At 45.6% G+C, this 27,500-nt stretch overlaps 2 protein-coding genes across 4 annotated transcripts in view; one reads left to right on the forward strand and one right to left on the reverse strand.

The window, feature by feature from the left end:
• FBXL14 (F-box and leucine rich repeat protein 14) overlaps positions 1-20,349 on the reverse strand; it is a 29,251-nt gene extending 8,902 nt beyond the window's left edge. Inside the window, exon 1 of one of the 3 annotated variants that reach the window (XM_032254451.1) lies at positions 18,648-20,349. In XM_032254451.1, coding sequence (XP_032110342.1) covers positions 18,648-19,841 — 1,194 coding nt within the window. In that variant the 5' untranslated portion in view covers positions 19,842-20,349. Of the gene's footprint in view, positions 1-18,642 lie in introns of all 3 variants that reach the window. The other 2 variants (XM_032254453.1, XM_032254452.1) reach the window with 2 other exon arrangements.
• Positions 1-27,500, forward strand: part of WNT5B (Wnt family member 5B) — a 119,507-nt gene that overhangs the window by 49,575 nt on the left and 42,432 nt on the right. The window lies entirely within an intron of this gene.

A 27,500-nucleotide genomic window follows, 5' to 3' on the forward strand; every position in this document is an offset into this window, starting at 1 on the left:
AGGCTGGGGTGAGGGGAGGCTGGTGGCAGTGGTGTGGGTGGAGGCTGAGGTGAGGGGAGGCTGGTGGCAGTGGTGTGGGTGGAGGCTGGTGGCAGCAGTGTGGATGGAGGCTGGGGTGGGTGAGGCTGGGGCAGCAGTGTGGATGGAGGCTGGGCTGAGGGCAGGCTGGTGGCAGTGGAGGCACCTTGGGAGGCAGGGACAAGGACAGCAACGGAGAGCAGGTACAGGCCACCCTGCTAAGTAGTCAGAAAGTTTGCAGAACCTTCTTTTGAGGGATTTGAAATTCAAGTTCTCAAAGGCCCCAGAGCATCGTGTTCAGAACCTCAGGAAGCTTTGTGGTCCTACCCTGGGCCTGCCTGAACAACTGGACGTGGGCAGGAGGCTGTGGGAGCCGGCCGTGCCAGCAGAATCCCGCCTTACTCTGGGGACTTAATCTGGTCACAGCCCCTGGTGTCCAGAGGGTCATTTCAGTGCCATGTGAGTGGTAGGAGTTTATTTGAAAAGCTAGTTTAAAATATATATATATATTTTTTTTTTTGATAAATTTATTTTGAAATAATTCAAAATTATTTTGAAAGTACTTTTTAGCAAGCAATGAATGAACAAATTGCTCCTGAACTAGATGGAGGGATCTAAACACATCATCTAAGTACAACAATGTCTGAAAAATATCTCTGCTTGTCTTTTATTTGCCCTTTAAAGTCTGTGCAAACAAATGTGAACAGCCTCAGGACTCTAAGAATAATATTTTTCTATGGATGTGTATGGACAGATAAACAAAACCTCAAGGGAGAAAAAAACTTCTATTAAAATAAAAATAAAGATCCCCTACAGCTTCATCCTCCTTTGCTCACTGAGTTTGCTTTACTTAACTTTGAGATAAAAGTAGGTTGGCTGATTAAGAGTTGAACAAAAAGAAAGTATTTATGTCTGTGTATCTAATCTATCTCTATGTAATCTATCTTATCTACAAGACAGATAAATAAGATAGATTACATAGAGATAGATACTATCTATCTGGTTTTGAATATTCCATATTCCAGTCATAAGTAGCAGATCTGCATTCCTGGGGTTAATTGTTCTTTGAGCAAATACTGACACTGAGCCGCTCAGGATCCCCCAGGGAAAACAGCGTCTTCCTCATCCACCGGTGATAATCCTGTGCTCACAGCTCTACCCGCCCTGGGAACCTCCTATCTGAAGCCCCTGCAGGACTCTCGGGTCCTCCGAATCAGCCTCTCCAGCTCCAAATCACTGCAATCCTTGCCTCCGGAGGTTGCTGTTGGCTTCCGCCCATGCTGTGGGTCAGGATCTGCAGCCCACAGGCGTGGGAGTTTAGGAAAGGTACCTGGTGACTTCTCGGCAGGAAAATAGCGTGTGGTGTGTGCGGTCGTGTTTGAGGAACAGGCGTGGGAGGGCCACTGTCTCTGTGGTAGTGTGCTTCGGGAACCATCTTCGCCTGGATCCTGGGGTCTGCAGGTTTGGCATGAACTCTGAACTTTCTCCCTCTGCAGAATCTTCAGTAGAAAGATCTTGTCCTGAGTAAACGATCAGAAGCGCTTCTCTTGCTGATGAAGTCTGCCAGCATGTGTGTTTTTGTCAGCACTGAGATGCACATGACAAATTGTGTGCAATGCCTCAGCACAGCCCAGCAGGTTTTTTCTGTTTACACTTAACTAGCTTTGGACAGTGGGAGGAAACCTTAAATATTTCCTTTTCTTCTTACAAACCCTTTATCTAATAAAACAAAATTACTGCAGATGAAGTAGGGAGTGATTCAAATTGTCATTTAAATCAAGGACCTGGTTTGGTCTGGCCTTCCTGGGAGACTTTTTAGCTTGTGCTATGCTGATAATGTCTATACAGACTAAACCGACCAGGGCAGAAGGCAGGGTGGCAGTGCCCATGGTGGGGTGGCCAGCATGGGGGTGGGAAGCGTCGGTCACTGCGTGCTGGGTTGGCCCCTCACTCCTCATATTTCTGTACCAGTAAAATCAGGTTGAAACTGACATCGAGAGCAGCTTCCAGAAGGCGGGGAAAGACCAAGAGGGCAGCAGTGCAGACAGACGCTGTCACCCTCTGGGGCTACTGCTCAGGGACTGAGAAGGAATTCAGTCTTGAATACATGTTAACCTCAGTTCCTGCTCCTTATCTGGACTGGCTGGCTCCCTTCTGCGCCAAGAATCTTAAGCCCAGCTCTGTAAAGCAGCAATTCCCAGTGTTTCCCCCTAAAATACATGAGACGAACTCCCATGGGCCGTATCTAGATTGCAGGCTGCGGCACAGATAAATCAGGCTGTGGGTTGGGAGCAGTTCCCAGTAAAACCCCACTTCTTTCTCTCCTACTCAAGAAAGCAGACCTCCATTCGAGTAAGTGGGAGATGTAGCTTGTCGCCCTAGCCCTTGGCGTGGGACTCGGCCTGAAAAAGCTGCCAAATAAATATTTACTAAGTGAAAGATAGCCCTGAATCCACACTAATTTGTATTTTTTAAAAGTCATTCATAAACTTTAGCATTTTAACTATTAGTTAGTAATTAATCCCAATCAACTAGTAGGATTTTGTGATTGTGAAACTGTTGCAGCGCCTTGGTCAGCAGGAGTATTTGTTAGCATTTTTATGGGCTCTTAAAGTCGCCTTAGCTGTGTCACTGATAAAGCCAGCCACAGGCTTTATCAGTCCTGCCGTTGGCTGTCAGCACTACGTGGATAAACTCCTCATCCTTCCCAGAGAGAAACTTCTAGCAGGAGGCCAGGGCAGAAAGAATCTTGATGCTGTCTGCTTACCATAGACCCTCTGGGGGCCTGCCCTGTGTGGACAAATGCTTCATTTCAAGATCTTACACAAATCAAGAGCAACAGTCTCCTAGCAGTGCTGAGTGTGGGGCGCTTACCACTTCACTGCTGTTGGAACTCTGGGGACAGGATGCAGTCCCTCCTCGGGGGAGGGCAGCGGTGTTAGGTGAGGATTCAAGAGCTTCTCTTTCCCTTGTCATCTTGTTGTCCTATTCTGGGGGAATTTTAAATAGGATTTAAAAAAGGACTCATGTATTATTTTAAAGAGCAGCCTGAAATAGGCAGGCATCTTTTAATAAAAATGGTTTTTTAACCCTGTGGTGTAGAGACTGCCAGTCAAATACAGTGATGGTCATTACCAGTCACCTGCCCACCCCAAGCCTGGAGGAAACAGAGTACAGAGTTAGAGTGGTTCTGGAGCATTCATGGCTGCTGGGAGAAGCCCAGGAGGACCCTGAGGGCAGGGCAGGTTGAGCAAGGAGCTCACAGCAGGAGTGCAGAGGCTGACTTCAGGTGGCCAGCCATGGAGATGGCAGGCGAAACAGGTACGTGTGCCCCAAAAATGACGAGAAAAGAGTGAACGGGGATCACTTAGAAATCGGAAGCAATACAGCAAAGGCTAAAGATATTTGGGCAGGAGTTTGGCGTAGACCCTGGATATCAAGAGCGTAAACAGGAGCTAATGACAACACTACAGAGAAGCAAGGCTCCGTTGCCCCCTGAAGTTACCCCACCTAGTGTGACTGGGAGAAGCTGATGCTTTTTTTATCCATGGACTCAGGGCATTTCCAACCTATTTTGGGTATGCCAGTTCAACACAATGAACTTTAGACTGATAACATTTCATCATTTGGTATAATTTCCTTCTCTTTTTAGACTTTGAACAAAATTTTATTTAATTGGAAAGCACCTATTTTGTACTTAATTCTAATTATGTTCATCTCGTTGTTTGAATTATTTAGCCACCTCTAATGAGACTCTGAAAGATGGTTACATTCCACAGTACTAACGTTTTCAATGGCCCTGAAAGACCTGAGACGCACTGTTGCTACTATTTTATCAAATTATTGTTTCCAAAATGCTGTTTTACTCTTCTAGTAGGAAGAGTGATTTTTAAAACAATGGATATTGGTCGGGCGTTAGTGGCTCAATCCCAGCACTTTGGGAGGCCGAGATGGTGGATCACCTGAGGTCTGGAGTTTGAGACCAGCCTGGCCAATATGGTGAAACCCCGTATCTACTGAAAATACAAAAATTAACTGGGCGTAGCAGTGCGCGCCTGTAATTCCAGCTACTTGGGAAGTTGAGGCAGGAGAATGCTTGAACCTGGAGGCAGAGGTTGCAGTGAGCCGAGACTGGGCCACTGCACTCCAGCCTGGGTGACAGAGCGAGATGCCGTCTATAAAATAAAATAACGGATATTTTGGCAAAGTTGAAGAATGATGATGAAGACTAACGAGGATAAGCAAAGAACTAAACAGGCATCTGCACAGTGATTCAGGATGTGTGTCCGTGAGAGGCGGTTTCGGAACAGCTCTCCCTGTAAGGCAGACTTCTCTCATAGTTCCCTCCTCATTCAAAGAGGCCACTGGGGCTTTGCTTTAGAGATATTCTGTTGTCTCCTTTGATGCTCATGACTGTATCACTTCACCTTTCTAGAGGTGCTCATCTTCATCTAAAGTAGGGTGAAGTTTGTTTACTCCTGGAGAAAGCTGTGACATTTTTGGGACAACCAGCCGGTATGCTTCAGTGAACTTGTTATTATCTGGGGAGACGGCCCCAGATAACACACTCCTACTTGCTTTCTTCAGGGAAACTACATGGTCCTCTCTTTCTGTAACACTCCCCAAAAGAAGTATGAAAGCCAACATAAAATATGAATATGGTATTTGCATTAAGTATTAAATATCATACCTTAAATGTAATATTTGTGCTTCATCCAGCTCTCAATTGTTTTTTTGTTTTTGAGATGGGAGTCTTGCTCTGTTGCCCAGGCTGGAGTGCAATGGGGCACTCTTGGTTCACCACAAACTCCACCTCCTGAGTTCAAGCAATTATTCGGTCTCAGCCACCTGAGTTGCCGGGATTACCGGCACATGGCACCATGCCCAGCTAATTTTTGCATTTTTAGTAGAGACGGGGTTCCACCATGTTGGTCAGGCTAGCCTCGAACTCCTGACCTCATGATCCACCTGCCTTGGACTCCCAAAGTGCTGGGATTACAGACGTGAGCCACCGTGCCCAGCCCAGTTCTCAGTTGTTTAGGTGTCTTCTGAGGGGGAACCAAAAATGTCAATAAAGCAAAATATATCAATAAGGCATTCATACTGACAAAAACAAAACCAGAGGTTTTTTTAAAATCTGGGCTGGGCACAGTGGCTCATGCCTGTAATCACAGCACTTTGGGAGACATGGTGAAACTCTGTCTCTACAAAAACACAGAAATTAGCTGGTTGTGATGGCACATGCCTATAATTCCAGCTACTCTGAGGTGGAAGAATTGCTTGAACCCAGGAGGTGGAAGTTGCAGTGGGCTGAGATCACACCATTGCACTCCAACCTGGGCGACAGAGTGAGATTCCATTTCAAAAAAAAAAAAAATCTGTAGTTATCAATTTTTTGTTTTTGACCAAAAGTATTTTAGGAACTTTGAAGAAAGGACCTGAAAATTATTACTCAGGCTGGTATTTAGTTTGAAACATATGCTGACTTTTAACTCTCAGAGCTGATCCTTGATCATTCCAGAGTGAGTTTAGGAATTTGTAGTCATTTCCTTTTTACTGGGTGTTTGCATACATCACTAACCAGCTGGGATTAGAATGAGCACTCTCTTGATGCTGAAATAGAATGATGAGAACTCAGGGCTGGCCTGAAATGTTCATCCTCATTGATTAATCCTTAATGAACACTCATGCATAGATGACATCAAAGGTCCTTTGCAATTTACAGGGAAGACAGACCCGTTCCATCATGTACATTCTTAAGGAAGGCCCCAGTAGACCAGCACACATAACATTTTAGGTTCCAATAGACCGATATACAGAGTTAACATTTTGTATTTTTATCCATGTTTTGCTCCAAGATCAAACATTAGGAGTATCATGGACATTTGCTCAGTGTTGAGGGAAGGGTGAACGTGTATAACTAGGAAGAAGGCTATCTGGCAGGGTTGGGAACGTGACCTCTTGCCCTCCAAAGCCTGGGATGCCCAAGTGAATGCCCCCAATCTTAGCAATGTATGGACACAGAACGAACTCTCCCCTCTGAAAACAGACCAGAGGTTAGAGGTTAATGAATGAGTGCTCTCTCCACACTCGGGATCCTGTTCAATAGCGGTTTTATAAATAAGGGTTTAAATGGGGTCAAAATAGGACCAGCATATTGCTTCCAAACTCTCTACATCATTTTAAAGCAATAGTGTTCAAAGATGACATTCTTCCACCAGGGAAGAGAGAGACAAAGCTCTTGTGCTTGGAGAACTAGATGGCTACTCCTGGCTCCGTGTGTCTAAAAGCAGGACCAAATGGAAAACAAAGTGGGGGGGGGGTCCTTGCTGCCCCCTATTCTTCTCTAGTAATCCCTTAAAAAATAATTGCAGACCCAAACCTCTGGCCTCCAGCATACTTTCCACTTGATTAGAGGCCTTTGTGAGGCGGGGAAAGGGACCTGCAGACTTGTATATTGTGCTGGGGCCTGAAATGTCCAGCTGGGATTTTTCCCATCAAAGGGGGATTTTAGTAAAACCATTATCCAGGGCTTAGGGGAGAAAAGCTGTTGAGCTGCAAGTAAGGGGGTAGATTAGCATTAGCGGGCTTATTTTTTGGCACCGGGAAGAGTGGGAAGGTGTTTGCAGCCACTTGCTCACAAGTTCCATGGTTTCTCTGCAAGTTCCTGGCAGGTGCAGAGGTAGGGATGGATACAGGTGTGGGAACTAACAGGCTTGAAAATGGCACAGGGAGGCTTTATCTCCGAGGCATCAAGTGGAAGGCAGCCCAGATCAGGAAGGACTGCAAGGTGCTGTTGATACCTGCTTCAGCATGTAGATAGCCACGGGACTGGCCTCACTGCTGTTAGGTATGACCACGTCACCTGGAATCCCCCACCCGCAACACTCTACCCCTTTTGACAGTCTCCATAGACGGTGATCAGAAATTCAAAAAGTGGGAAGTGGCCATGCTGGAGTCCTTTAAAGGGCAAACGGACACCTTTAGGCTGGGAAGTGGGTGCCCTGGTAGAGGCCAAGAGTACAGAGGAAGTTAGGAAAGTAGCAGCAGTGGCCGTCAGCCTGCAAATCAGTGTCCGTGCTGTGTGGATTTGCAGACTGAGCCACGGGAGCCTCCTCGGGTGAAGGTTTAGGGAAGGTCACCTAAAACTGAAACCTGGTCTTCTTGGGATTACTGGAGCTCTCAGCTATATACCTTCCTGCACAAAATGGAGCCCAGAAACCGGAGTTGCCTGGATTGGATGGAGAATGCTGAGGCCAGTAGAGTAACTGCTGCCTGAAGGGGCCATGTGAGGAATGTCAGAGCCAGCCTGCCCCGGAAACACCTTTTCCTGTTTGTCCCTCTCTACACTGTTGCTCTAGCTGGTCTTCCCGGCAAAAACGGGGTACGGATTAAACAACGTTGGTCCTGACTGCTGTGAGCGTACTACAGTGAGGGCTACATGTCTCTGCCCAGGACATTTTCAGGCTTGCAGTGCTGTCACCTCAGAGGTCCAGTCACAGGAACATCCTCATGCCAGCCTGGTGGCCACATTTGCTGGAAATTTGTCTAAAGTCAAATTCAAACAACCATAGGAGTTGGGCCTACCTTCTTGAAAATGAAGCCCAGGGCCGGGCGTGGCGACTCACGCCTGTAATCGCAGCACTTTGGGAGGCCAAGTTCGGCAGATCACCTGAGGTCAGGAGTTCAAGACCAGCCTGGCCAACATGGTGAAACCTCGTCTCTACTAAAAATACAAAAATTAGCCAGGCGTGATGGCACACGCCTGTAGTCCCAACTACTTGGGAGGCTGAGGCAGGAGAATTGCACACAGGAAGCAGAAACTGTAGTGAGCTGAGATTGTGCCATTGCATTCCAGCCTGGGCAACAGGGCATGATTCCGTCTCAAAAACAAAACCAAAAAAGAAAGAAAATGAAGTCCAGCAAAGCTGTTCTTGGAGGCTATGAATGAAGGAGCAGCCCTCCCGTTTCTTCTGAGGAGCAGCCTTAGGAACTGCTGGTCCTCAGCGCTCACACATTCCCTCCACTCAGTTCTCATTCCGGCTCCTCAGCCAGCCCTGTTTTCTCCTCCTTGGCTTTGTGCGGGATGATACGTTTTCTTTTCTTTCCTCTACAGCTTGTATTCTCTGCTTGGGGTGTCTTCCCTGAATAGGTATATATATTTTTTGAAACAGAGTTTCACTCTTGTTGCCCAGGCTGTAGTGCAGTGACCTGATCTCAGCTCAACACAACCTCCACCTCCTGGGTTCAACTGATTCTTCTGGCTCAGCCTCCCAAGTAGCTGGGATTACAGGCATGCACCACCAGGTCCGGCTAATTTTTTGTGTTTTTAGTAGAGACAAGGTTTCTCCATGTTAGTCAGGCTGGTCTCGAACTCCTCACCTCAGGTGATCTGTATGCCTAAGTGCTGGGATTACAGGCATGAGCCGCTGCACCCAGTATAGCCACTAAGAATGGTGTATTTCAGCTATTATTTTCCAAAAGTTGCCCAAGGGAGATCTTCTGCTTTTATAAGACTTTTCATGAATGGTGCCAGGAATGTAATTTGCCTCATGCATAGGCCCCAAGTCTCTGAAACTTTTCCTTTTTTATTCATTCTCTAACCAAAAATGACTTCTATATTACAGAGCTTATAAGCTGTGGCTTCTCTGGCCAATATGGCTTGGTAGAAGCATCCGCAGGGGATAGCCACCTCCATCTTTTTGCCCCACGTCTACACCTGCCCTTCTCACTCACACTTTGATTCCCTGAGGCCAGGATGTTGAGTGTCAGGAGGGCAAGACCCAAAGGCCTCTCCTGCCCTCAGCCTCTCTCTTCGTGTGCTGTTCTACGGAATCTGGCCATGTTGGCTCAGAAGCTCTTTGTAAGTTCTGCTACCTTGTCCTAATGTCAGTTTTCTGTAGGAGGAAATTAGGTCATGCAAGCAACTTTACTTCTTCCTCAGGGCTCTTACTATTTTCATCTTCATAGACTCTTAGATTTTATGAAGATGTCTTCATCTGGGCAATAAAGATACTCCTTTTAATAATAATAACAAACATACTCCTAAAAATTTTAAGTTGTTTTTCCTCAAAGGATCTCTAGAATTTTTCATCACAGATGATACACTTTTGATTTTTCTTTTGTAATAATAATAAAAAAAACTAGCTCATTTTTTCTTGCTGTTTAAATTGATATCTCTGTATATGACTAAAATTTTCCCTATTTTTTCATTTTCCTAAACTCCCCAGATACGGCAATCTAACAAGGATTTGTATGAAATGCCTTTTAAGAAGAATTCAAAGTTTAAAGATGAAAAAAAAAAAAGCATTATAAGTTGATGTTTGATTCTCTTAGCTTCAAAAGCAGAGAGCTGCAAAATAACACCTGGCTCTAAGGAGTAACCTCTCTGATATTTTAAAATTCAATTTCATCTTTTCCAGGAAGTGAGATTCCTCACTTGTCAACTCTTATGCCCTGAGGAAATACTTTGGGGGTGCGGGTGAAGGGGAAAGGACCAGAGGGGATTTGTTAGATGGGAGGAGGTTGTGGTTCCCCACTGGAAATAGCTTCCAACTCGCAGACAATGCTGCCACCTACTGACAAAACACGAGGTTTGCCGACTTTGTGGATTTCTCCACTTTCTAGCTTCCACAGTGGAGAGTTAACCATATTTTATTTTACTACCTTATATTGAACCCTAAAATCATTTTCATAAACTTGGAGTAAAGGAAAATACAAGGTCAGACTCCTAGCTGCTAATACCTCCAATACTGGTTTGGATATGCTTCATAGCTGCTTCATAATGGGGAAGGTAAATTGTGTGTAAGAGGGTTTTGTTGTTGTTGTTTAGAGGGTTGGGGAGGCTGAGGAACAGTCCAGGAGACAGTAACAGTTTTCCAGCCCTACCTTTCAATAATCTGTAGTGCTTGACTTTTACCTCTTAACCCACATAAGCACATTTTTATTTCTAAAGTAAGCAGTTGTAGGCACCTATATTCTCAGCACTTTGGGAGGCCAAGGGGGGAGGATCACTGAAGTCCAGGAGTTGGAGACCAGCCCACGCAGCATAGCGAGACCCTGTCTCTACAAAAAAATAAAAAATTAGTTGGGCGTGGTGGCTCATGCCTGTGGTCCCAGCTACTTGGGAGGCTGAGATGGGAGGACTGCTTGAGCTCAGGAAGTCAAGGCTGCAAGTGAGCTATGATCACACCGCTGCACTTCAGCCTGGGGGACAGAGTGAGACCCCAACTCTAAAAATAAATAAAGCAGCGATGAAGCTGTTTGCTGCTAAATCCTGTGTCTTACGTTAATGAGTTTCTGCAGTTCCTCTTGTGATTCCATTGAAAATTAGACTTCTGTGTGGGGAAGAGAGAGGCCAGCTGCCTTCCTGTGGATCATGCTGTTCTGATTGTTGACATCTGACCCTGAGCACAATGGCAGGGCATCTGTCTCAAGTGCACAGGCGTCAGCTAGGGCTGGAAAAGCCAATCCTCTATCTACTCCAGGCTCTGGAAACTTGAAGATTTTCTCTGCTTCCTATAACAGTCAGCTGTCAGTGGATAAAGTTCAGGGGTCCACAGAACTTAGCCATCCTGTTTTTACAGATTCCTGAAAACTGGCTAGATTCTGTGCATTTGAAACAAATCAGAAGAGGCAGAAATTGTCACTTTCATCTTGCATTTTCATGTTTAAGACACACCTACTAGCCATCTTTTTTTTTTTTTTTTTTTTTTTTTGTAGTTTACAGCAGTGGATTTTTGGGCAATGAAGTTAAGGTTTAAATTATTGAAAGTAGAAATGGTTGTCTTCCATCTAAGAACATTAAGCATTTATTTGAGGGGCATAACTGTTGCAGTTTCTCTCTCTTATCATGTGTCCAATTTAGCCTCAGTGATTTTTCTAGATATTCCGAGAAATAGCAGGACTAAATTTTCTGGCTCCTCCCTGTGTTTAGTGACTACTTCTCAAAAAGCCTTGCCTTGGTCTGGAAAAAGGTAGCAGGTGTGTACATAAATAATGCCAGTTTGGGGTCAAGATTTCCTAAGGAGAAATATTATGAACCTTGGTAGTAAATATTTCCTCATGTCCTTTTTAGATGAGAAAACCAATGTTTTCCAAGCCATATGAAATAATTCCACATTAATATTTATGAAAAATTAATCTGGTCTCAAAGACCTGTTTTCCCACAGTCCAGTTCCAGTGTCTTGGATCCACGATGTAAGAAGTAATTGTTGACACACCACTGTGTGGTAGGTCTGATCCTTCTGGAGTGTGGATTACGTAAATGGGGGAGTAATAAACATAAGAAGGTGCCTAATATTAACAACTTAGACCCTTTTCCTCTTTCTGGCCAAGTGGGATTTGTTACTAAAACATCTGTGAAGTCAAGCCTTTTCACCCTTGAATGAAGAGAAAATAGCTAAGAGTTTTTGCAACTTGATTCTATTTTATAGAAGGATTGTGCGGCAGAGAGTGATGGTCTGTGAAATACGTGTAAGTTCTTAGCTTCGAAGCTAGCATAAGCATGTACCAGCATTAGTATTCCGCATTACTATGTGTGACAAGGCGGTGTTTTGGAAACTGGCTCAAATCCTCTCAGGGCAACAGATTTACACGGTACCTTACGGACCATTTAACAACCTGTACTAGCCTTCTGGTTTCCCGAATAACCTTATATAATGCTTGCAAACATATCTAGGTTTGTATAATGTAGTGCATAGTAAATATAGTCATAACTTTTAGCACTTCGGGTTTTTTTTTTTTTTTTAAACTCCTAGTGAAAATAATATGATTTGGTGGAGCAGGAGCACCTTTAAAGAAATTTTTTTTAAAAGGCTGAGGTGGAAAGATCTCTTGAGCCCAGGAGTGCAAGACTGCAGTGAGCTCTGATTATGCCACTGCACTCCAGCCTGGGCAACAGTGAGACTCTGTCTCAAAAAAAAAAAAAAGACCAAAAGAATTGTTTTCTTAAGAGATGGGGGTCTTGCTCTGTCACTCAGGCTGCTCTTGAACTCCCCTGTTAAGTGATCCTCCCACCTCAGCCTAGTGAGTAGCTGGGACTACAGATGTCCTGGCTTGGTGCAGCATGTTTCTGAAGAGACAGGGTGGTGCTTTGCAGTGCCTCTGTGAGCCGTCTCCATGTTGGTCTCCTTCTGCGATGGTCATTAAGTCTAGAGCAGCCCTGGTTCTGAGACTAGGTTCTCCTCTAATTACCCAGGCAAAATCTTTTCCACTTTGTTAAGCATCTTTCCCCATTTATAAAAGCACCATATCTGCCAGATTTGAGAAAACAAAAATTTTGAGACAGAGAAACCGAACACTACGTTATGAGTGAATTCTTCAGCAGATGACATTCACAGTCCTGACCTTGTCTCACTTGGGTGTCTCTGCTGCCACTGCTGCTGCAGACCCAGTTCTCTTCTCTGTAATTGAGACTCCTTCGTTTCCACTATCACAAATGCAAGTATCCTTGTAAGTTTGTTATAAGGATATATAGCATTTGTTCCTTAAACAGTAAAGTAGAAGAGTAATGAAATAATAGAAACTTAAGTCTTTTTTTTTTAAAGAAAATGTATGCACTTTTCTGGGTTAACAAATAGCAGGCAGAGGAATTCCACTTCTGCTGTTGTATTGGGAGGGGTGCTTAACACACCCCACTCTAGTGCTGCTCAGTTACCATCTCAAGCTTTTACTTTCTTTTGCAACTCAACTGGAGGACTTGGCTTTACATACGACCAAATATTCTGGATTGGTAAAGGCAACGCCACCAGGCAAAAATCAGAGCAATCCCTGGAAAAGAGGAAAAGACTGAAACTGATCATTTGTGGCATTTAAATTTACCAATTGTCTAGAAATACTTGTTTCCATACAAGAGCTGAGAATATACGCTCTTATTCCAACGGTGCACTTACCTGTGATACTTCATTAAGTAAATTATTAGTATTTGGAGCTAATCTAAATATGCATGTACCATCTGTTTTACAACACTTTTAAAAAATTTTAACTTGCTGCCTAATATTTGAACAAGTATTGACAGAAATGAGGTAAATACGTAGCCCACGCCTAAGCTTAGGTTTGAATGCAGCTGATTTCTAATTCTGTGCTTTACTCATGATCCACATTATTTCATCAAAAAGCCTCACCCCTCTGACTCCTCAGGGGTTCATAATGGCACAAAATTTAGGTCTTGCCCTCTACTAAAGGGATAGAATTAACTTTTAAAAGGGGTGATGTTTGATGCAGGGAAGAGAAAGAGAACAGAGAGAAGGAACCACTAGATGACTTACTATAGTCCCTCCCTTTCTACCACAGAACAGAGCAAAGATCAGAGGCCAGGGCTTTCCCTTTCATACAACTGGGAAGAGACAGTTGTCAGAAGCTGCATGAGGTCTTGGTTTTGTTTTACAAATCTGATCTTTTAATCAAGAGGTTCTTATTCTTTAGAAACACAGTGGTCCCTGGGGCCACTACCCTTTCCCTTTGAAAACTTGAATTCAAATTCTCTAAGTCAAAAGTGAAAGGTTTTATTTATATTTTAAGACCAGCACCTATCTAGTGACCTCTTCAGGAAAGCAGCAGGATTTGGAAGCTAGGCCATGCTTTAATTTACGCATCACGTGTCCTAATGTAAGAGAAAGTTCGTACCTTTCAAAAGAAAAAGGAACATTTGCTTTTTTAGATCTTTGCTGTTCAACTGAATTATGAAAGAACCTGATCAGTTTGAGTTTTCTGAACTATTTAAGGATATATTGATACTGGTTTTCAGTTTTAGTAAATATTAAGTTGGACAAGTTAGAGGCCTAGCTTGGGAGCGGCAGCAGTTCTCCGAGCCCCTACAAGTGCATTTGTAGATAATCTTTTCAGTAAGAACATTAAAGGGCTTTGCACGATGAGACTTAGAAAAAGAAGGGAAATGAAGCTGTCCCTTGACTACCCAGTTTTTGTTGAGGTTTATTACTTCTAAATAAGGTTTACACAAAGTTTACACTATGTTTTTTCACTTCTCAAGTTTCAGCAAATACCTGAACCAAGTTTATTTGTTATTTTAGAACTGCCCTGGAGTGCCTTTTAACTTTTGTACCACCACACAAAGTGTACTATCAGCTCATGTCCTTTAGCTCGTTTTTTTTTTTTTTTTTTTTTTAGACAGTCTCGCTCTTATCGCCCAGGCTAGACTGCAGTGGCAAAAATCTCGGCTCACCGTAACCTCCACCTCCCAGGTTCAAGGGATTCTCCTGCCTCAGCCTCCTTAGTAGCTGAGACTACAGCTGTGTGCCACCACGCCCAGCTAAATTTTTTATTTTTAGTAGAGACGGGGTTTCACAATGTTGGTCAGGCTGGTCTTGAACTCCTGACCTCGTGATCCACCCGTCTCGGCCTCCCAAAGTGCTGGGATTACAGGCCTGAGCCACCGTGTCCAGCCAGCTCTTCTATTCTTTAATGCATTTCTCCCATTCCTGTGGGTATGGTGGGGATCAACCTTTCATACCACCAAGAATCATACCACCTTATTCCCTTTGAAGTAGTGCCCTGCTGGGCGCGATGGCTCACGCTTGTAATCCCAGCACTTTGGGAGGCTGAGGCGGGTGGATCACGAGGTCAAGAGATCGAGACCATCCTGGTCAACATGGTGAAACCCCGTCTCTACTAAAACCACAAAAAATTAGCTGGGCATGGTGGCGCGTGCCTGTAATCCCAGCTACTCAGGAGGCTGAGGCAGGAGAATTGCCTGAACCCAGGAGGCGGAGGTTGCGGTGAGCCGAGATCACGCCATTGCACTCCAGCCTGGGTAAACTCCATCTCAAAAAAAAAAGAAATAGTGCCCTATGGCATAAGCTTGTTCATACGGTGTTCAAGCAGCTACCGTTCACTTCTATGAGGGTCACCTTACTGAAAACCAAGGTATGACGAGTAACTAAACCTTCTCATCAAGCAGAAGCAAGCTGAACTTGAGAAATGGAGCCTGGGCCAGGCAGAGTGACTCACGCCTGTAATCCCAGGACTTTGGGAGCCCAAGGTGGGCAGATTGCTTGAGCCCAGGAGTTTGAGACCAGTCTGGGCAACATGATGAAACTGTTTCTACAAAACAAACAAACAAAAAGCCAGCCACAGTGGTTGGTTCGAGACTGTAGTCCCAGCTACTCGGGAGGCTGAGGTGCGAGGATCACTTGAGCGTGTGAAGTAAAGGCTGCAGTGGGCTGTGACTGATGGCATTACTGCCTGGGTGACAGATCAAGACCCTGTCAAAAAAAAAAAAAAAAAAAAAGAAAAGAAAAAAGAAAAGGAAAAAAGGAGGAAGGGAGGGAAATGGAGCCTAGGTTTGAATCCTGGCTCCCTCACTTACTGGTTGGGTAACTTACCGCAGGCATTATGACTTATCTGGAAAACAGGGATAATACCTGTTTCAGCAGGTTGCTTTGAAGATTAAAACTTACAAGTACCTTGTAAAGCACACATAGGTTCTCAACACATTAACTGCTTTCCATCCAAAAAGGCAGAGAGATTAGCAAATGACCTTCACTAACCACTCTACGTAGTTTATCATCGTTTCCAGAGAAGCTCCAGCTCATTCAGGATAACTATAGATCCATGGTCTTAACTTTCAAACATTAATTTGCCAACCTTTAGCCAAGCTTATATTTAACATAAAAACGAGACAAAACAGAACATGCTTCAAGTTACAGGTGGTAGGATTATTTTGCATATTAAAATGAAGAATGTGAACACAGAGCCTAAGACTTAGGTGATCAAATTTTTATCAGTTCAATCTCTATAGCCATGCAGTCTCTTGAAAGAAAAACAGACTAAGAACTCACAGCTTGTGTGTAACCTTCATGAGTTGTGTCAAATGCTAAATTAGAAAGCTGACCCTAATTCAGAGTCCCTACTTCTTAATAAGCTTCACACATTTTTTTTTTTTCCAGGCATTAAGCACTGTAACCTAAGTGGGAAGAAAGAGATCCACACCTTCCCCAAAGAAACAGAAGATGGATCTAGTGTCAGGCTCAATTAGACCCAATTGTGATGGCTCTCCAAAAAGGAACAATGCAGCTTTTGTGATATGCTCGCGCAGAAAACTTGGACATTTTACAAAACAATCTTATCCCAAAGAGAAACCTGGGTTCTAGCCCTCTTCCTGGAAAGAGGGGTTGATCCAGGAAAGTTTTATACCACTCTTATCAGCTCTTGCTCAGATCAGTATTTTTTTTAAAACAATCTCAGAAACAACCAAGACCAATGTGAAACCAGGAATGTGAACCACTCCCCTGCTGAAGCATTTACACCCATAGGTCTCCACAGCCAAACCACAGGGTGTCAGATTATTTCGTTATTGTCTACCAAAGGGAACTCTTTGCTGGAATTGCTGGTATTCATTAATCTGCCCCCGTTTCAGTCTTAAAAAACCTTGACAGAGTGAATCCAGTGGCCAGCCTTGGCTATTGGAAGTGCTAAAATGCAAATGTGCAAGAATCCTGGCCAAGCTCCCCATCCCCCAGGAAAGTGCTTCCTTACAGCCGGGCCTGGAGGGGAATGTTAAAAAGAGGGCTAGAGCTGCCCTCCTCCTTTCCACCAGGACCCTCACTCACACTGGGAGATTCAGTATGCATGACTGAGCCGGCAAGCACGCAAGGACAGCGCTCTTTTTAACTTTTCTGAACAATGGCTTCAGTCCTTCCACCTTCACATCCTCCCCACACCCAGGGCAAAGAAATCCATCTTTCTTCCCCACGTCCACATCTCATGATCCACTTTTTCAACGTCACCCCTAGATCTCACATTTACCCAAAGAAAAACTGACCACTCGGGGAAACTGTGACTTACGTACAAATCTGGTTTTTAAAAAAAGTTTCATTTTGTTCAATTTCTTTAAATTTCCACGTTGACAGTTTAAAGCCAAAAATTATATAAATCTCCAGTCTAATCACATTTCTAGAAACAAAACATGTCAGTAGTAAACCTTATACAGAATAAAATTTTACCCATGAGCTGGCTCACCCCCACATAGGATGCACCAAACTCCACCTTGCGTCCTCTTAGAGTGTACAAACAGCACCTCCTACCTTGGCATCTACCCAAGCACACAATGCCTTAAAAATAATTCGCAGATACAAGGCTGATTTTTTTTTTTCAAAAACATACTTCATATTTCCTCTTTTATTATATAAATATCAGTTTAACCTTTTACTGTAAGAATATAAACGTTTTAAGAGGATCTTTGTTATTATTTATACAAATTCACAAACAGTACAATTAATTGATAAAGGTCTCTGGGTTTCTTTTAACTCCATGGTCTCGCATGTTGCTGTGGAGGATTCTAAAAAAATAACAAAAATCCAACAAAAATATACATCCTACTCAAAAGTGATTTCTTTAAAGCCACAAGTCCCAATCCCCACCAAAGTAAAGAAAGTCATCTATTCCTCCATTTAGAAACAGAATTTTTTTTTAAACCCACAAACTCTCATTTTGTTAATAGAACAGAGATAAGACATGAGCTTCATCATAGCCCCGGGGCTCTGCAGGCCAGCTCTGCTCCTGCTTCCTGTGGAAGCCGCACTGTGTGACCTTTTAGTGGGGAAACATGGAAGAGGATGAGGGTAGGGCAGAATTTGCATATATAATCATCATTTTCAAGACACAATCTGCATCTCAAACAAAAACAACGGTTCAACTCTCATTGTGCCCACGTATTTGTGCTATAAATTAAGTCAAGATTTAGAAACAGGTCCTCACATCCCAATGGACAAGGAGAAGAAAGAAATTATAGCCAGAATGTGGAAGTGGGGCACGCTGGACGGATGGAGGCTGGGAAGAAGCCAACACAAAAAGACAGACAAACCCAAGGGCATCCTTCCAGTCTAGGCACAAACATGTTTCAGTCTCAAAATATCTCTCTTGTAGAATTCCAGGGCTTCAGAAAAAAAGTAAACTAAAACGAGGTAGCCAGACACATATATGTATATATATATATATATATATAATTTATATATATATAATATATAGAATATATTCAGCAGAAAAAAAGGACCATGGTTTCAAATTTCTTCCAAAAAATTTTTTAAAAAGGAAAGAAAATTAAGACAATGAAATGAGCGTGAATAGCAGAGTACTGTAAAAGGAGGAGTGATGAGAAGAGACTAGGATTAGTCACAAAGTGGAAGAAGGGTGAAAAGGCCATTGTAGCTGGGTTTGCTTTTTATACATTTCAAAATAAAAACCAGATCACAGTATTCAAATGAAAGCTGAAGTGAAGGCAGACATTTTCCTCAACTCCCCAGGGTTGAAAAGACAAGTCACTCCCCACCCCTATTTCCAGTCGTAGCAGTGGGGATACAGTAGCTGAATCAGTCCTCCACCCCCTGCAGGGGAGTGGGTGGGTAAGCAGCAGAGTCCATCTCTCCATCCGCAGGGAAAAGGAGCTGGGAGTAGGGTAGGGTAGGAACCCCAGCTGCAAAGAGAATGGGCTGGAAGCCGGGAGGGGGTTGGAGGAGGGAGGAGAAAACGAGCCTGAGGCTTCTGTCACAGCCCGTTCTCATCCGCTGCAATGATCTGTGCATACGTGTGCGTGTGAGTGTGTGGGGGACGGTGGTGATGGGAGGATGAACAGGGCGGGACAAGGGGAGCTGGTGCTGCCGCCCTCACCTGACCTTCTCACTGTCCGTCATCTGCCAGAGTCCCAGGTTGAGTACCTTGAGGCAGGGCAGCTGCGTGATGCGCTCCAGGCCGCGCTTGGTGATTCGGGTGCAGCCGTACAGGTCTATGCCGGTGAGCTGGCTCAGGTGCTCAGCGATCAGCTCCAGGCCCTTGTCCGTGATGCGCACACACTGTCCAATGTTGAGTGTGCGCAGCCCGTGCATCTGCCGCACCATGCGGTTGATGCCATCATCACTGATGTGGCAGGAGCAGAGGGAGAGCGACTTGAGGCCATCCAGCCCCTGGGCTATGTAAGCCAGACTCTGGTCCCCCACCTTGTCACAGAATGACACATCCAGCCCCGAGAGGCGAAGGCTGCCCATGGCCAGATGCATGATGCCCGTGTCACTGATGTTGTCACAGGAGCGCAGGTTGAGGCTGCGCAGGCTGCCCATGTGCGACAGGTGCAGGAGGCCAGCGTCCGAGATGCCCCCGCAGAAGCTGAGGTTGAGGAGCCTCAGGCCCGTCAGCCCTCGGGAGATGTGCTTTAGAGACAGATCTGTGAGCTTCTGGCAGTCCTGCAGCGTGAGCTGCTCCAGGCTCAGGCAGCCCTCCGCGGCGCTGCGCGTCATGCCAGCCAGGTGCCCGATGCCCACATCCGAGAGGTGGCGGCAGCTGCGGAGGTTAAGGCTCTTGAGGCGCTGTAGACCCCAGGCGATGAGCAGAAGGCCGGTATTGGTAATGTTGCTGCAACCCCCCAGCTCCAGCACCTCCAGGCCCTTCAGGTACTGGGCTATGCGGCCCAGGCTGCTGTCAGTGATCTGCTTGCAGAGACTCAGGTTGAGAGCACGCAGGGAGCCGATCTCCTGCACAAACGCGTGGCCCAGCCCGTTGTCGGTGAGGTTGTAGCAGCCGCTGAGGTTGAGGCTTTCGATGTTGGCCATGCCCTGGATCACGTAGCTGAGGCTGCGGCGGAGACTTAGGATCTGCACTCGGCGGATGCCCCGGGCCTGCAGGCTGGGGAACAGCGACGGGTTGGCCCGGCGCAGGTGCAGCTTGGCCTCCACCCCCCGCCACACCGACTTGTGGTAGGCGGCGTCCCGCCAGGCCGTGCACACCTGCGCCGCGCGCCCCTTGTCCCGGACGTCCAGGTAGCCGAAGATCATGGCCAGCAGCTCGGGGAACAGGCACGAGATATGGGTCTCCATCTTCCTCCTCCCCCCTCCGCGGCGCTGGGGGGAGGAGGCGCGGGCCCCACCGCTCCGGCCCCGGGCAGGCGACGAGAGCGCGTCTCCCCAGCCGCTACCGCCGCCGCCGCCGCCTCGGGCCCAACGGCCGGCCCCTCCCCGCCTTCCGGCTCCGGCCGCCGCCGCTCCTCCTCCTGGTCCGTCCGTCCTTCCTTCCTGCCGGCTGCGCCTCCGGCCCGGCCCTCCCCCGCCCCGGGCTCCGCGCGGCGCTCACATCCCGGGCGGGGAAGGCGCCTCGCTCTCGCTCCCGGAGGCCGGCCTCCGCTGCCGCCTCGGCTCTACCCACGCCGCGCCCGGGCCGCGCCGCTCCGCCCGCGCCGCCGCGCCCACGCCCCCTGCCGCATCCTCCGCCTCCTGCCGCCGCCGCTGCTCCGCGGGCCGGCGGGCGGCGAGGGGGCCCCGGGGCCGGGCGCACGGGCTCCGGGCGCTGAGGAGGCTTCCTGCTGCCTTTGTCTCTCGCCCGCTTTTCAAACCTCCCAGCCCCGGGCCGCCCGCACTCCGCCGCCCAGGCGGGGGGACCAGGAGGCCAATCCCGGCCGGCGGCGCGTGTTCCTTCTCCCCCGCCGTCCGTGGCCACTTGGGAGCTGCCGGCCCCCGCACCGAGGACGCCGCGGCCGCCCGGCCGGAGCGCGGCTCGGCGCAAACCCCGGGCGAGCAGGCGGGCCGCGCGTTTGGTAGCGTCCGGGCGGCCCCGGCCCCGCCGCCCTGCCGCGCGTCCCCTCTGCCGCTCCCGCTCCCCCGCGCCCGCGCAATGGTACGGGCCTGCGCTGCCGGAACTGTGGAGCCGTTGCCCTGGAAACCGAGTTCGGCCTGGTCCCGTGGCCCCTGGTTTTTAACCCTGTGGGCGCCGTGCGGGAGCAGCAGCTGTCAGCAGAGCGCCTCCCCACCCGGCTTCTTTTCACCCTATAGCCCGTTATTGAGCTGTTCCCTCTCTGGGCCACGCCCCAACCCCGTCCCTTGTCTTTTTCTTTGCTGTAGACGTCTGCGCAGCCTCTTCCCACACTTTACCCCTACAATTCCTGACCCTTACTTTTACACCCCTCTCGCTTGATTATCCCTGCGAGAGCCTCCTCCTATAGCAGTGCTCAGTAATCATCACCCCAACTCTCCTTTTCTTACTGTCCCTAATGCCCCTTCACACGTCTCGTTATCACACCCCCAGCTCCCCAGTAGGGGCTGTTTACTACGACTCCTTTCTCTCCAGTCTTGTGTCTTAAATTGGAGAGAAACACGGCTTTATTCATCTTGGGTAAACAATGACCCCCTCCAGTCGGTGTTCTAGAAATTTCTAGAATTATCCATGACTACTTCCTTCAAGCATCTTTTGATGGTTTCCAGACACTCTGTGTGTGTTTCCCTTAGTACTTGATACATCAAGACTTCCCTCCACTTCTGCAGCTGCTGCACCACCAATGCCCTCAGCCTGCTTTGCTCCTGGAGGGTAACAGCCTTCCCCAAGTCTTCTTTTAGGAGCTTTCTCCTTGTCATCAGCCTTAGACCATCAGTTGCATGGCTCAGTTGTACTGATAGTCAATATATTCGTATATGCTGAATCCTGTTTACTTTTTGATAAAAACAGAATGACAAACTTGGTTTAAGACACTCCAGTCGTGTCTGTTGGTTTATGAACTGTTTTATGGAAACAGGGCAATATTCCATTCTAGGATGTAGCCCCTGGGTCCTAAATGTCCGTACTAAGGATAGAATTTCAGAAGTTTCATTTTAACTACTCCCAAACCTAGCATTTCTGGATCAGAGAAAATGACCCTCTGTATTTTAATTTATGGATCCACACAGCTACATACAAGACAATCTGATTTTCAGAAAGGAAAATGGTTTCATTGATTCTTTGAGGACCTGAACAAGATTTGGTAGGGGTTCCATATTCGGTGTAGGAGAGTAACTTTTGCCCAAGCAACCAATACTAGACCAAATAATACAGATTGAGTAATAGGCATAATACACCTTTTACACCCCACCACTCCTGTTTCCTGAATCAGGAAATGCAGAAGCAAAAATTCTCACCAGCTTGTTACCTCACCCACATTACACGCAGTGTGAAGCCCATAGATTTTTATAACCTTCCTGAAAAAATAGACTGTACTGTTAGTCATCCACATGATTCCAGATGGACGGTGGCAGTAAAGTGTCACGATTCTGGGGTGTGCCTGGGCCTCGCTCTTCTCCTGGGCTTATCCAGGCTTCTATTCTTCTCTGTCACTTCTCCTTAAACTTTTACCTTAAATTCTGCGTGAAAGTCACTTTTTGGTTGTTCTGCAGACCTAGATGTGTTTGGGTTGATATCAAGGCCTTAATCCAAAGCACCTTAGTGTAACTTAATCCTGCTTAATACAAAACAAAGTACCCCACCCATTTGGGGGGAATTTTAGACTGGGGGCCTGAGCAGGCTTGGACTAAGAAGGAGCTTAATGGTTTTTCTTCTCTAGAAAGGCCTTTGTTCTCAAATCTGGAGAGTTATTCAGAGGTGCCTGGAAGCACTTTCTCTAGAAGTTGGCCATCTGGTCCTCATTCTGGCAACAGTTTTTCTTGACTTGACCTCTAGAATTTTATTAACACAGAGCCTTTTATTTAAGAAATATAGCATCACGAAGTATCACAGGAAAGCATTTGTGGGGAAAAGGAACTAGGGCATAGAATGAGCCCTATGCAGAACCTGAGCACCTGGTGATTTTATGCCGCTGAGAAAATGACTCCCCTTTCTGGGTTTCGGTTTCCCTGTGTAACACCAGGGTGATTTGACTAGGTAACCTTCAGGGACCTTTCCAGGAGGAACACTCTGTGAGGCCAAGAGCCTAGCCCATGGAATTATGCATTGTTCCTAATGCAGGCTGCAGATATGAAGAATAATTTCACATACAGTAACTTCCTGGGAGTTTGGTTTATGCTCAGACTTGGAACACAAAAATATATGGAGAGTATGTATAGACAAGAGACTCTGATTGTCTGGCAAAGACGTATACCAGTATAGGAAATCCCGGGGCTTGCTGTTCATATTTTTAAAACCGATTGAGATTTTTGTATATGATTTAACAAGTTGCAACCAGAAGGGTTTTTTTCTGAATGAACTACAACCCATTTAAAAGCAGAAATGATAGCCTTGTATAGGGAGCTGCTCCAAAACCTTACCAAGAATTTTTTTAAATTCTAGATTTTTCAGATGGCGGGTGCGTTTCACCTGGGTAGGGTGGGAAAATTGGGAGGCCCAACCCAAAGATCGGGCTTACCTAAGGATTCATACGTTCTCCTTCAGAAGGGGAAGGCCTGACAGGAAAGATCAGAAGAGCTCTGTAGTTTTTAACTCCTCATTCAAGAATATATACATCTCCAAAAATAGTGGTCCAGAGTCTAGTTTATGGGCTGGGTCAAAGAATTTAAAACAGGCCAGGCGCAGTGGCTCACGCCTCTAATCCCAGCATTTTGGGAGGCTGAGGTGGGCTGATCACTTGAGGCCAGAAGTTTGAGACCAGCCAGGCCAACATAGTGAAACCCCGTGTCTACTAAAAATATATATAAAAATATTAGCCAGGCATGGTGACACATGCCTATAATCCCAGCTACTTGGGAGGCTGAGGCGTGAAAATCGCATGAACCTCTGCCTTGGGGGCAGAGGTTGCAGTGAGCTAGTACTGTGTGCCACTGCCCTCCAGCCTGGGGAACAGAGCTAGAGACCTTGTCTTAAATAAATAAGCAAAAGAAAGAGTAAGAGTTGGGCCAGGTGTGGTGGCTCATGCCTGTAATCCCAGCACTTTGGGAGACTGAGGCGGGTGGATCACAAGGTCAAGAGTTCAAGACCATCCTGGCCAATATGATGAAATCCTGTCTCTACTAAAAATACAAAAATTAGCCAGGCATGGTGGTGTGTGCCTGTAGTCCCAGCTACTTGGGAGACTGAGACAGGAGAATTGCTTGAACCCAGGAGGCGGAGGCTGCAGTGAGCCAAGATCACGCCACTGCACTGTAGCCTGGGCAACCGAGCAAGACTCCATCTCAAAAAAAAAGTTAAAATATTTTGTGTCTATTTTCCTTGAAGTCTCATGGATTTATGGCACAATGCCTGCTAAGTAGTAGACACTTTTGTCAATGTTGTTTCACTGAAATGAATGAGATGAATAATATAAATAATAATCTCTTTTTGAAAGACTTCATATATATCAAAACTTCTTGGAGAGGTCTGGGCAGCCAATAGTAATCTGGGGTTTATAATAAATTGCTACCTTTCCAACTTCAAGGTTTCCTGAGAGTAACATTCATTCTATTGCTAAGTATTTCTAAGTAGGAAAGCATCTCTCTCATGACACTTCTTGGTGACAGAATAGTAAAGATAAGAGAGGGTGAGGATTTGATTCACTTATTGCAAATAAAAGATTTAAGCAGAAACAACAACCAAAAAAACCCTATTTTAAAATGGGCAAAGGATTTAAGTAGACATTCCTCCAAAGAAGATACAAACGGCCCACAGTACATGAAAAGTTAATCCGTATCATTAGTCATTAGGAAAATGCAAATCAAAGCCACAATAAGACACCACCTCATATCCATAAGGATGGCTACTATTAATAAAACGAAAATAGCAAGTGTAGGTGAGGATGTGGAGAAAGTAGAATCCTGGTGCACTGTGGGTAAGAATGTAAAGTTGTGGGCCAGGCACAGGGGTTCACATCTGTAATTCCAGCACTTTGAGAGGCTGCAGCAGGAGGACTGCTTGAGCCCAGGAGTTCGAGATCAGCCTGGGCAACATAGCAAGACCCCATCTCTATTATAAAAAATTTTGCAGCTGCTATGGAAAATGGTATGGACGTTTCTCAAAAGATTAAAAATAGAACTACCATATGATTCAGCAATTCTGCTTCTATGTATGTAACCAAAAGAATTGAAAGCAAGGGTTCTGAGAGCTATTTGTACATCCATGTTCATAGTAACATTATTTATAATACCAAAAGGTAGAAGCAACCCAAATGTCCATTGACAAATGAATAGATAAACACATTGTGGCCGGGCGCTGTGGCTCACGCCTGTAATCCCAGCTCTTAGGGAGGCAGAGGCGGGAGGATAGCTTGAGCCCAGGAGTTCGAGACCTGCCTGGGCAATATAGCGAGACCCCGTTCTCCACAAAATGGAAAAAAAACAAAAAAACAAATTGTGGTGTATACACACAAAATAAGATTATTCAGCCTTAAAAAGGAAGGAGATTCTGACACATAGTACGATGGAGATGAACCTTAAGGATATTTTGCTAAGTTAATAAACCAGTCACAAAAGGACAAATACTGTACAATTCCACTTATATGAGGTATCTAGAGTAGTCAAAATTATAGAAACAGAAAACATAATCATTGCTAGGGGCTGGGGAGAGGGTCGATGTGGAATGGGGAGTTGTTTAAAGGATATAGAGGTTCAGTTTTACAAGATTGAAAAGTTCTGAATATTGGTTGCACAATAATGTGAATATACCTAACACTACTGAACTGTACACTTAAAAATGATTCAGATGACAAATTTTATGTTATGTGTACTTTACAATTAAAATTTTAAAAAGATTTTAGCAGGACAAACATTTTGAAAAAAAGATAGAAAAAAAGAGAGAGAAATAGGTGAAAAGTATTCTCACATCAGCAGGTTGCCGGGAACTCCCTGAGATGTTTGTTTATGTTCTCCCAAATTATTAGCTTGCTGTATCTTGTATCCGCTACTGTAAAAATAAGGGCTTGTGATCTGGATAGCAAGAGCCTTCTCGTGAGGGTGAATGTGCACTGTATTGTCCACACTGGAAAACTCATGGAGGTGAAAGGGCTATGCTGTTACTATTCACACACACCCCGCCCCATGATGGTCACGCCCTTTTACCCTTGAAATGGGATTGCCATTTGTAATTTGTTATTTGCAACTTTTGAGTGTTAACTCTAATAGGTGTTTTTATAGTTTCAGGCACCCAACCAAATAATTAGAAATACAGTAAAAGAATAATCTCAAATACCAGCTATTGTTTGTTAATATTGACAAACACCTTAGGTGCTTGTTACAAAACAGGTAGATAGAAGAACTCTAGAAAAATAAAGTGTGTTGTAAATGTAGCCATATCCAGGTCACTGAACACGTAGAAAGATGGGTTTTCAATTTATTCTGTCATTCAGCCTGGGCAGAGTGACCATAATCACAGCACTTTGGGAGGCCAGGGTGGGAGGATAGCTTGATCCCAAGAGTTTGAGACCAGCCTAGGCAACACAGCAAGGCCCACTTCTACAAGAAATAAAAATAAAAATAATTAGCCAGGTGTGATGGCACGCACCTGTAGTCCCAGCTAGTCAGGAGGCTGAGGCAAGCAGGAATATCGCTGAGCCCAGGAGGTCCAGGCTGCAGTGAACTGTGCTTGCTCCACTGCACTCCAGCCTGGGTGACACAGCGACACCATTTCTCAAGAAAAAAAAATTCAGGAAAATATTAATACAAATTATATACATTTCTGTGTGCTATGAAATAAAACAAGTTGTAGAAGATGATGTGTTTGCCTTTAAGAACTTGGGATCCAGCAGGTGAGGTAGAAAATACCTGCGACAGTGACAGTATTTGTTAGTGTTATAAATGCCAGCAGAGGATAGAAGTAAAGTTCTCAGTTTGGAGGATCCATAGTGAAACCTAGAATTTGAATAGGCGTTGATGGGAAGAATGTCATTACATTATAGCGGAAATTTAATTTTCCCAAGAATAAGAGACCTGGCTGGGCATGGTAGATTGTTCCCGTAATCCCAGCATTTGGGGAGGCTGAGGCAGGAGGATCACTTGAACCCAGGAGTTCAAGACCAGCCTGGGCAACATAGGGAGACCCTATCCCTACAAAATTAAAGAAAAAAATTAGCCAGACACACTGGTGCGCATCTATAGTCACAGCTATTCACCAGGCTGAAGTGGGAGGATAGTTTGAGCCCAGGAGGTCAAGGCTGCAGTGAGCCGTGATCACACCAATGCACTCCAGCCTGAGTAAAAGAGGGGGAAAAGTGGGTGGGGTGGGGAGAGAGAGAGAGAAGAGAGAGGAAAAAGAGAAACCTTTATTTTAACTCTTATGTATCGAGAATTGGAATTCAGTATCTGAAGTCAGAAAATTTTAATTCATGGTCTGGACTTTGCAACAATTTTTCCAACCAAGATTTGCCTCAAAAAAAAAAAAAAAGTATTTGTTTCAGCTTTCTCCTCATTTGCCCAATTCTCTCTCTCTAACAATAGAGGCAGACAAGGAAGGAAAGAGAGACGTTCAGAGTGTCCTGGCTGCGCGTCCACGTGTGACTCTCCCCTGAGTGTCCGTGCCTTCTGTTCTGGTTTCCCATGGGCTACGTTCACACCACACTTGGAGTCTGAAGCTATGTGTTTCAATCCTACCTCTCCCATTGGAGTTTGTTGCATGGCCTACAGCAAAGTCACTCAATTCTTTGAGCTTATATTTCCTCATCTATAGAACGGAAGTGATTGCCGTTTGCAGAGCTGTGGTGAGACTTTGTTAAGAAAACATCCACAAGAAAGGCAAGGCCTAGTGCCTCCCCAGCACATAGTAGGGACCTAGTAAATGCCATTTTTGTTTTTTTCTTTTATAAAGATGCACTGTGAAAA

This window comes from Sapajus apella, unplaced genomic scaffold, assembly GCF_009761245.1.
Source record: "Sapajus apella isolate SASKATOON/1434 unplaced genomic scaffold, GSC_monkey_1.0 scaffold86, whole genome shotgun sequence".
Taxonomy (NCBI): Eukaryota; Metazoa; Chordata; class Mammalia; order Primates; family Cebidae; genus Sapajus; species Sapajus apella.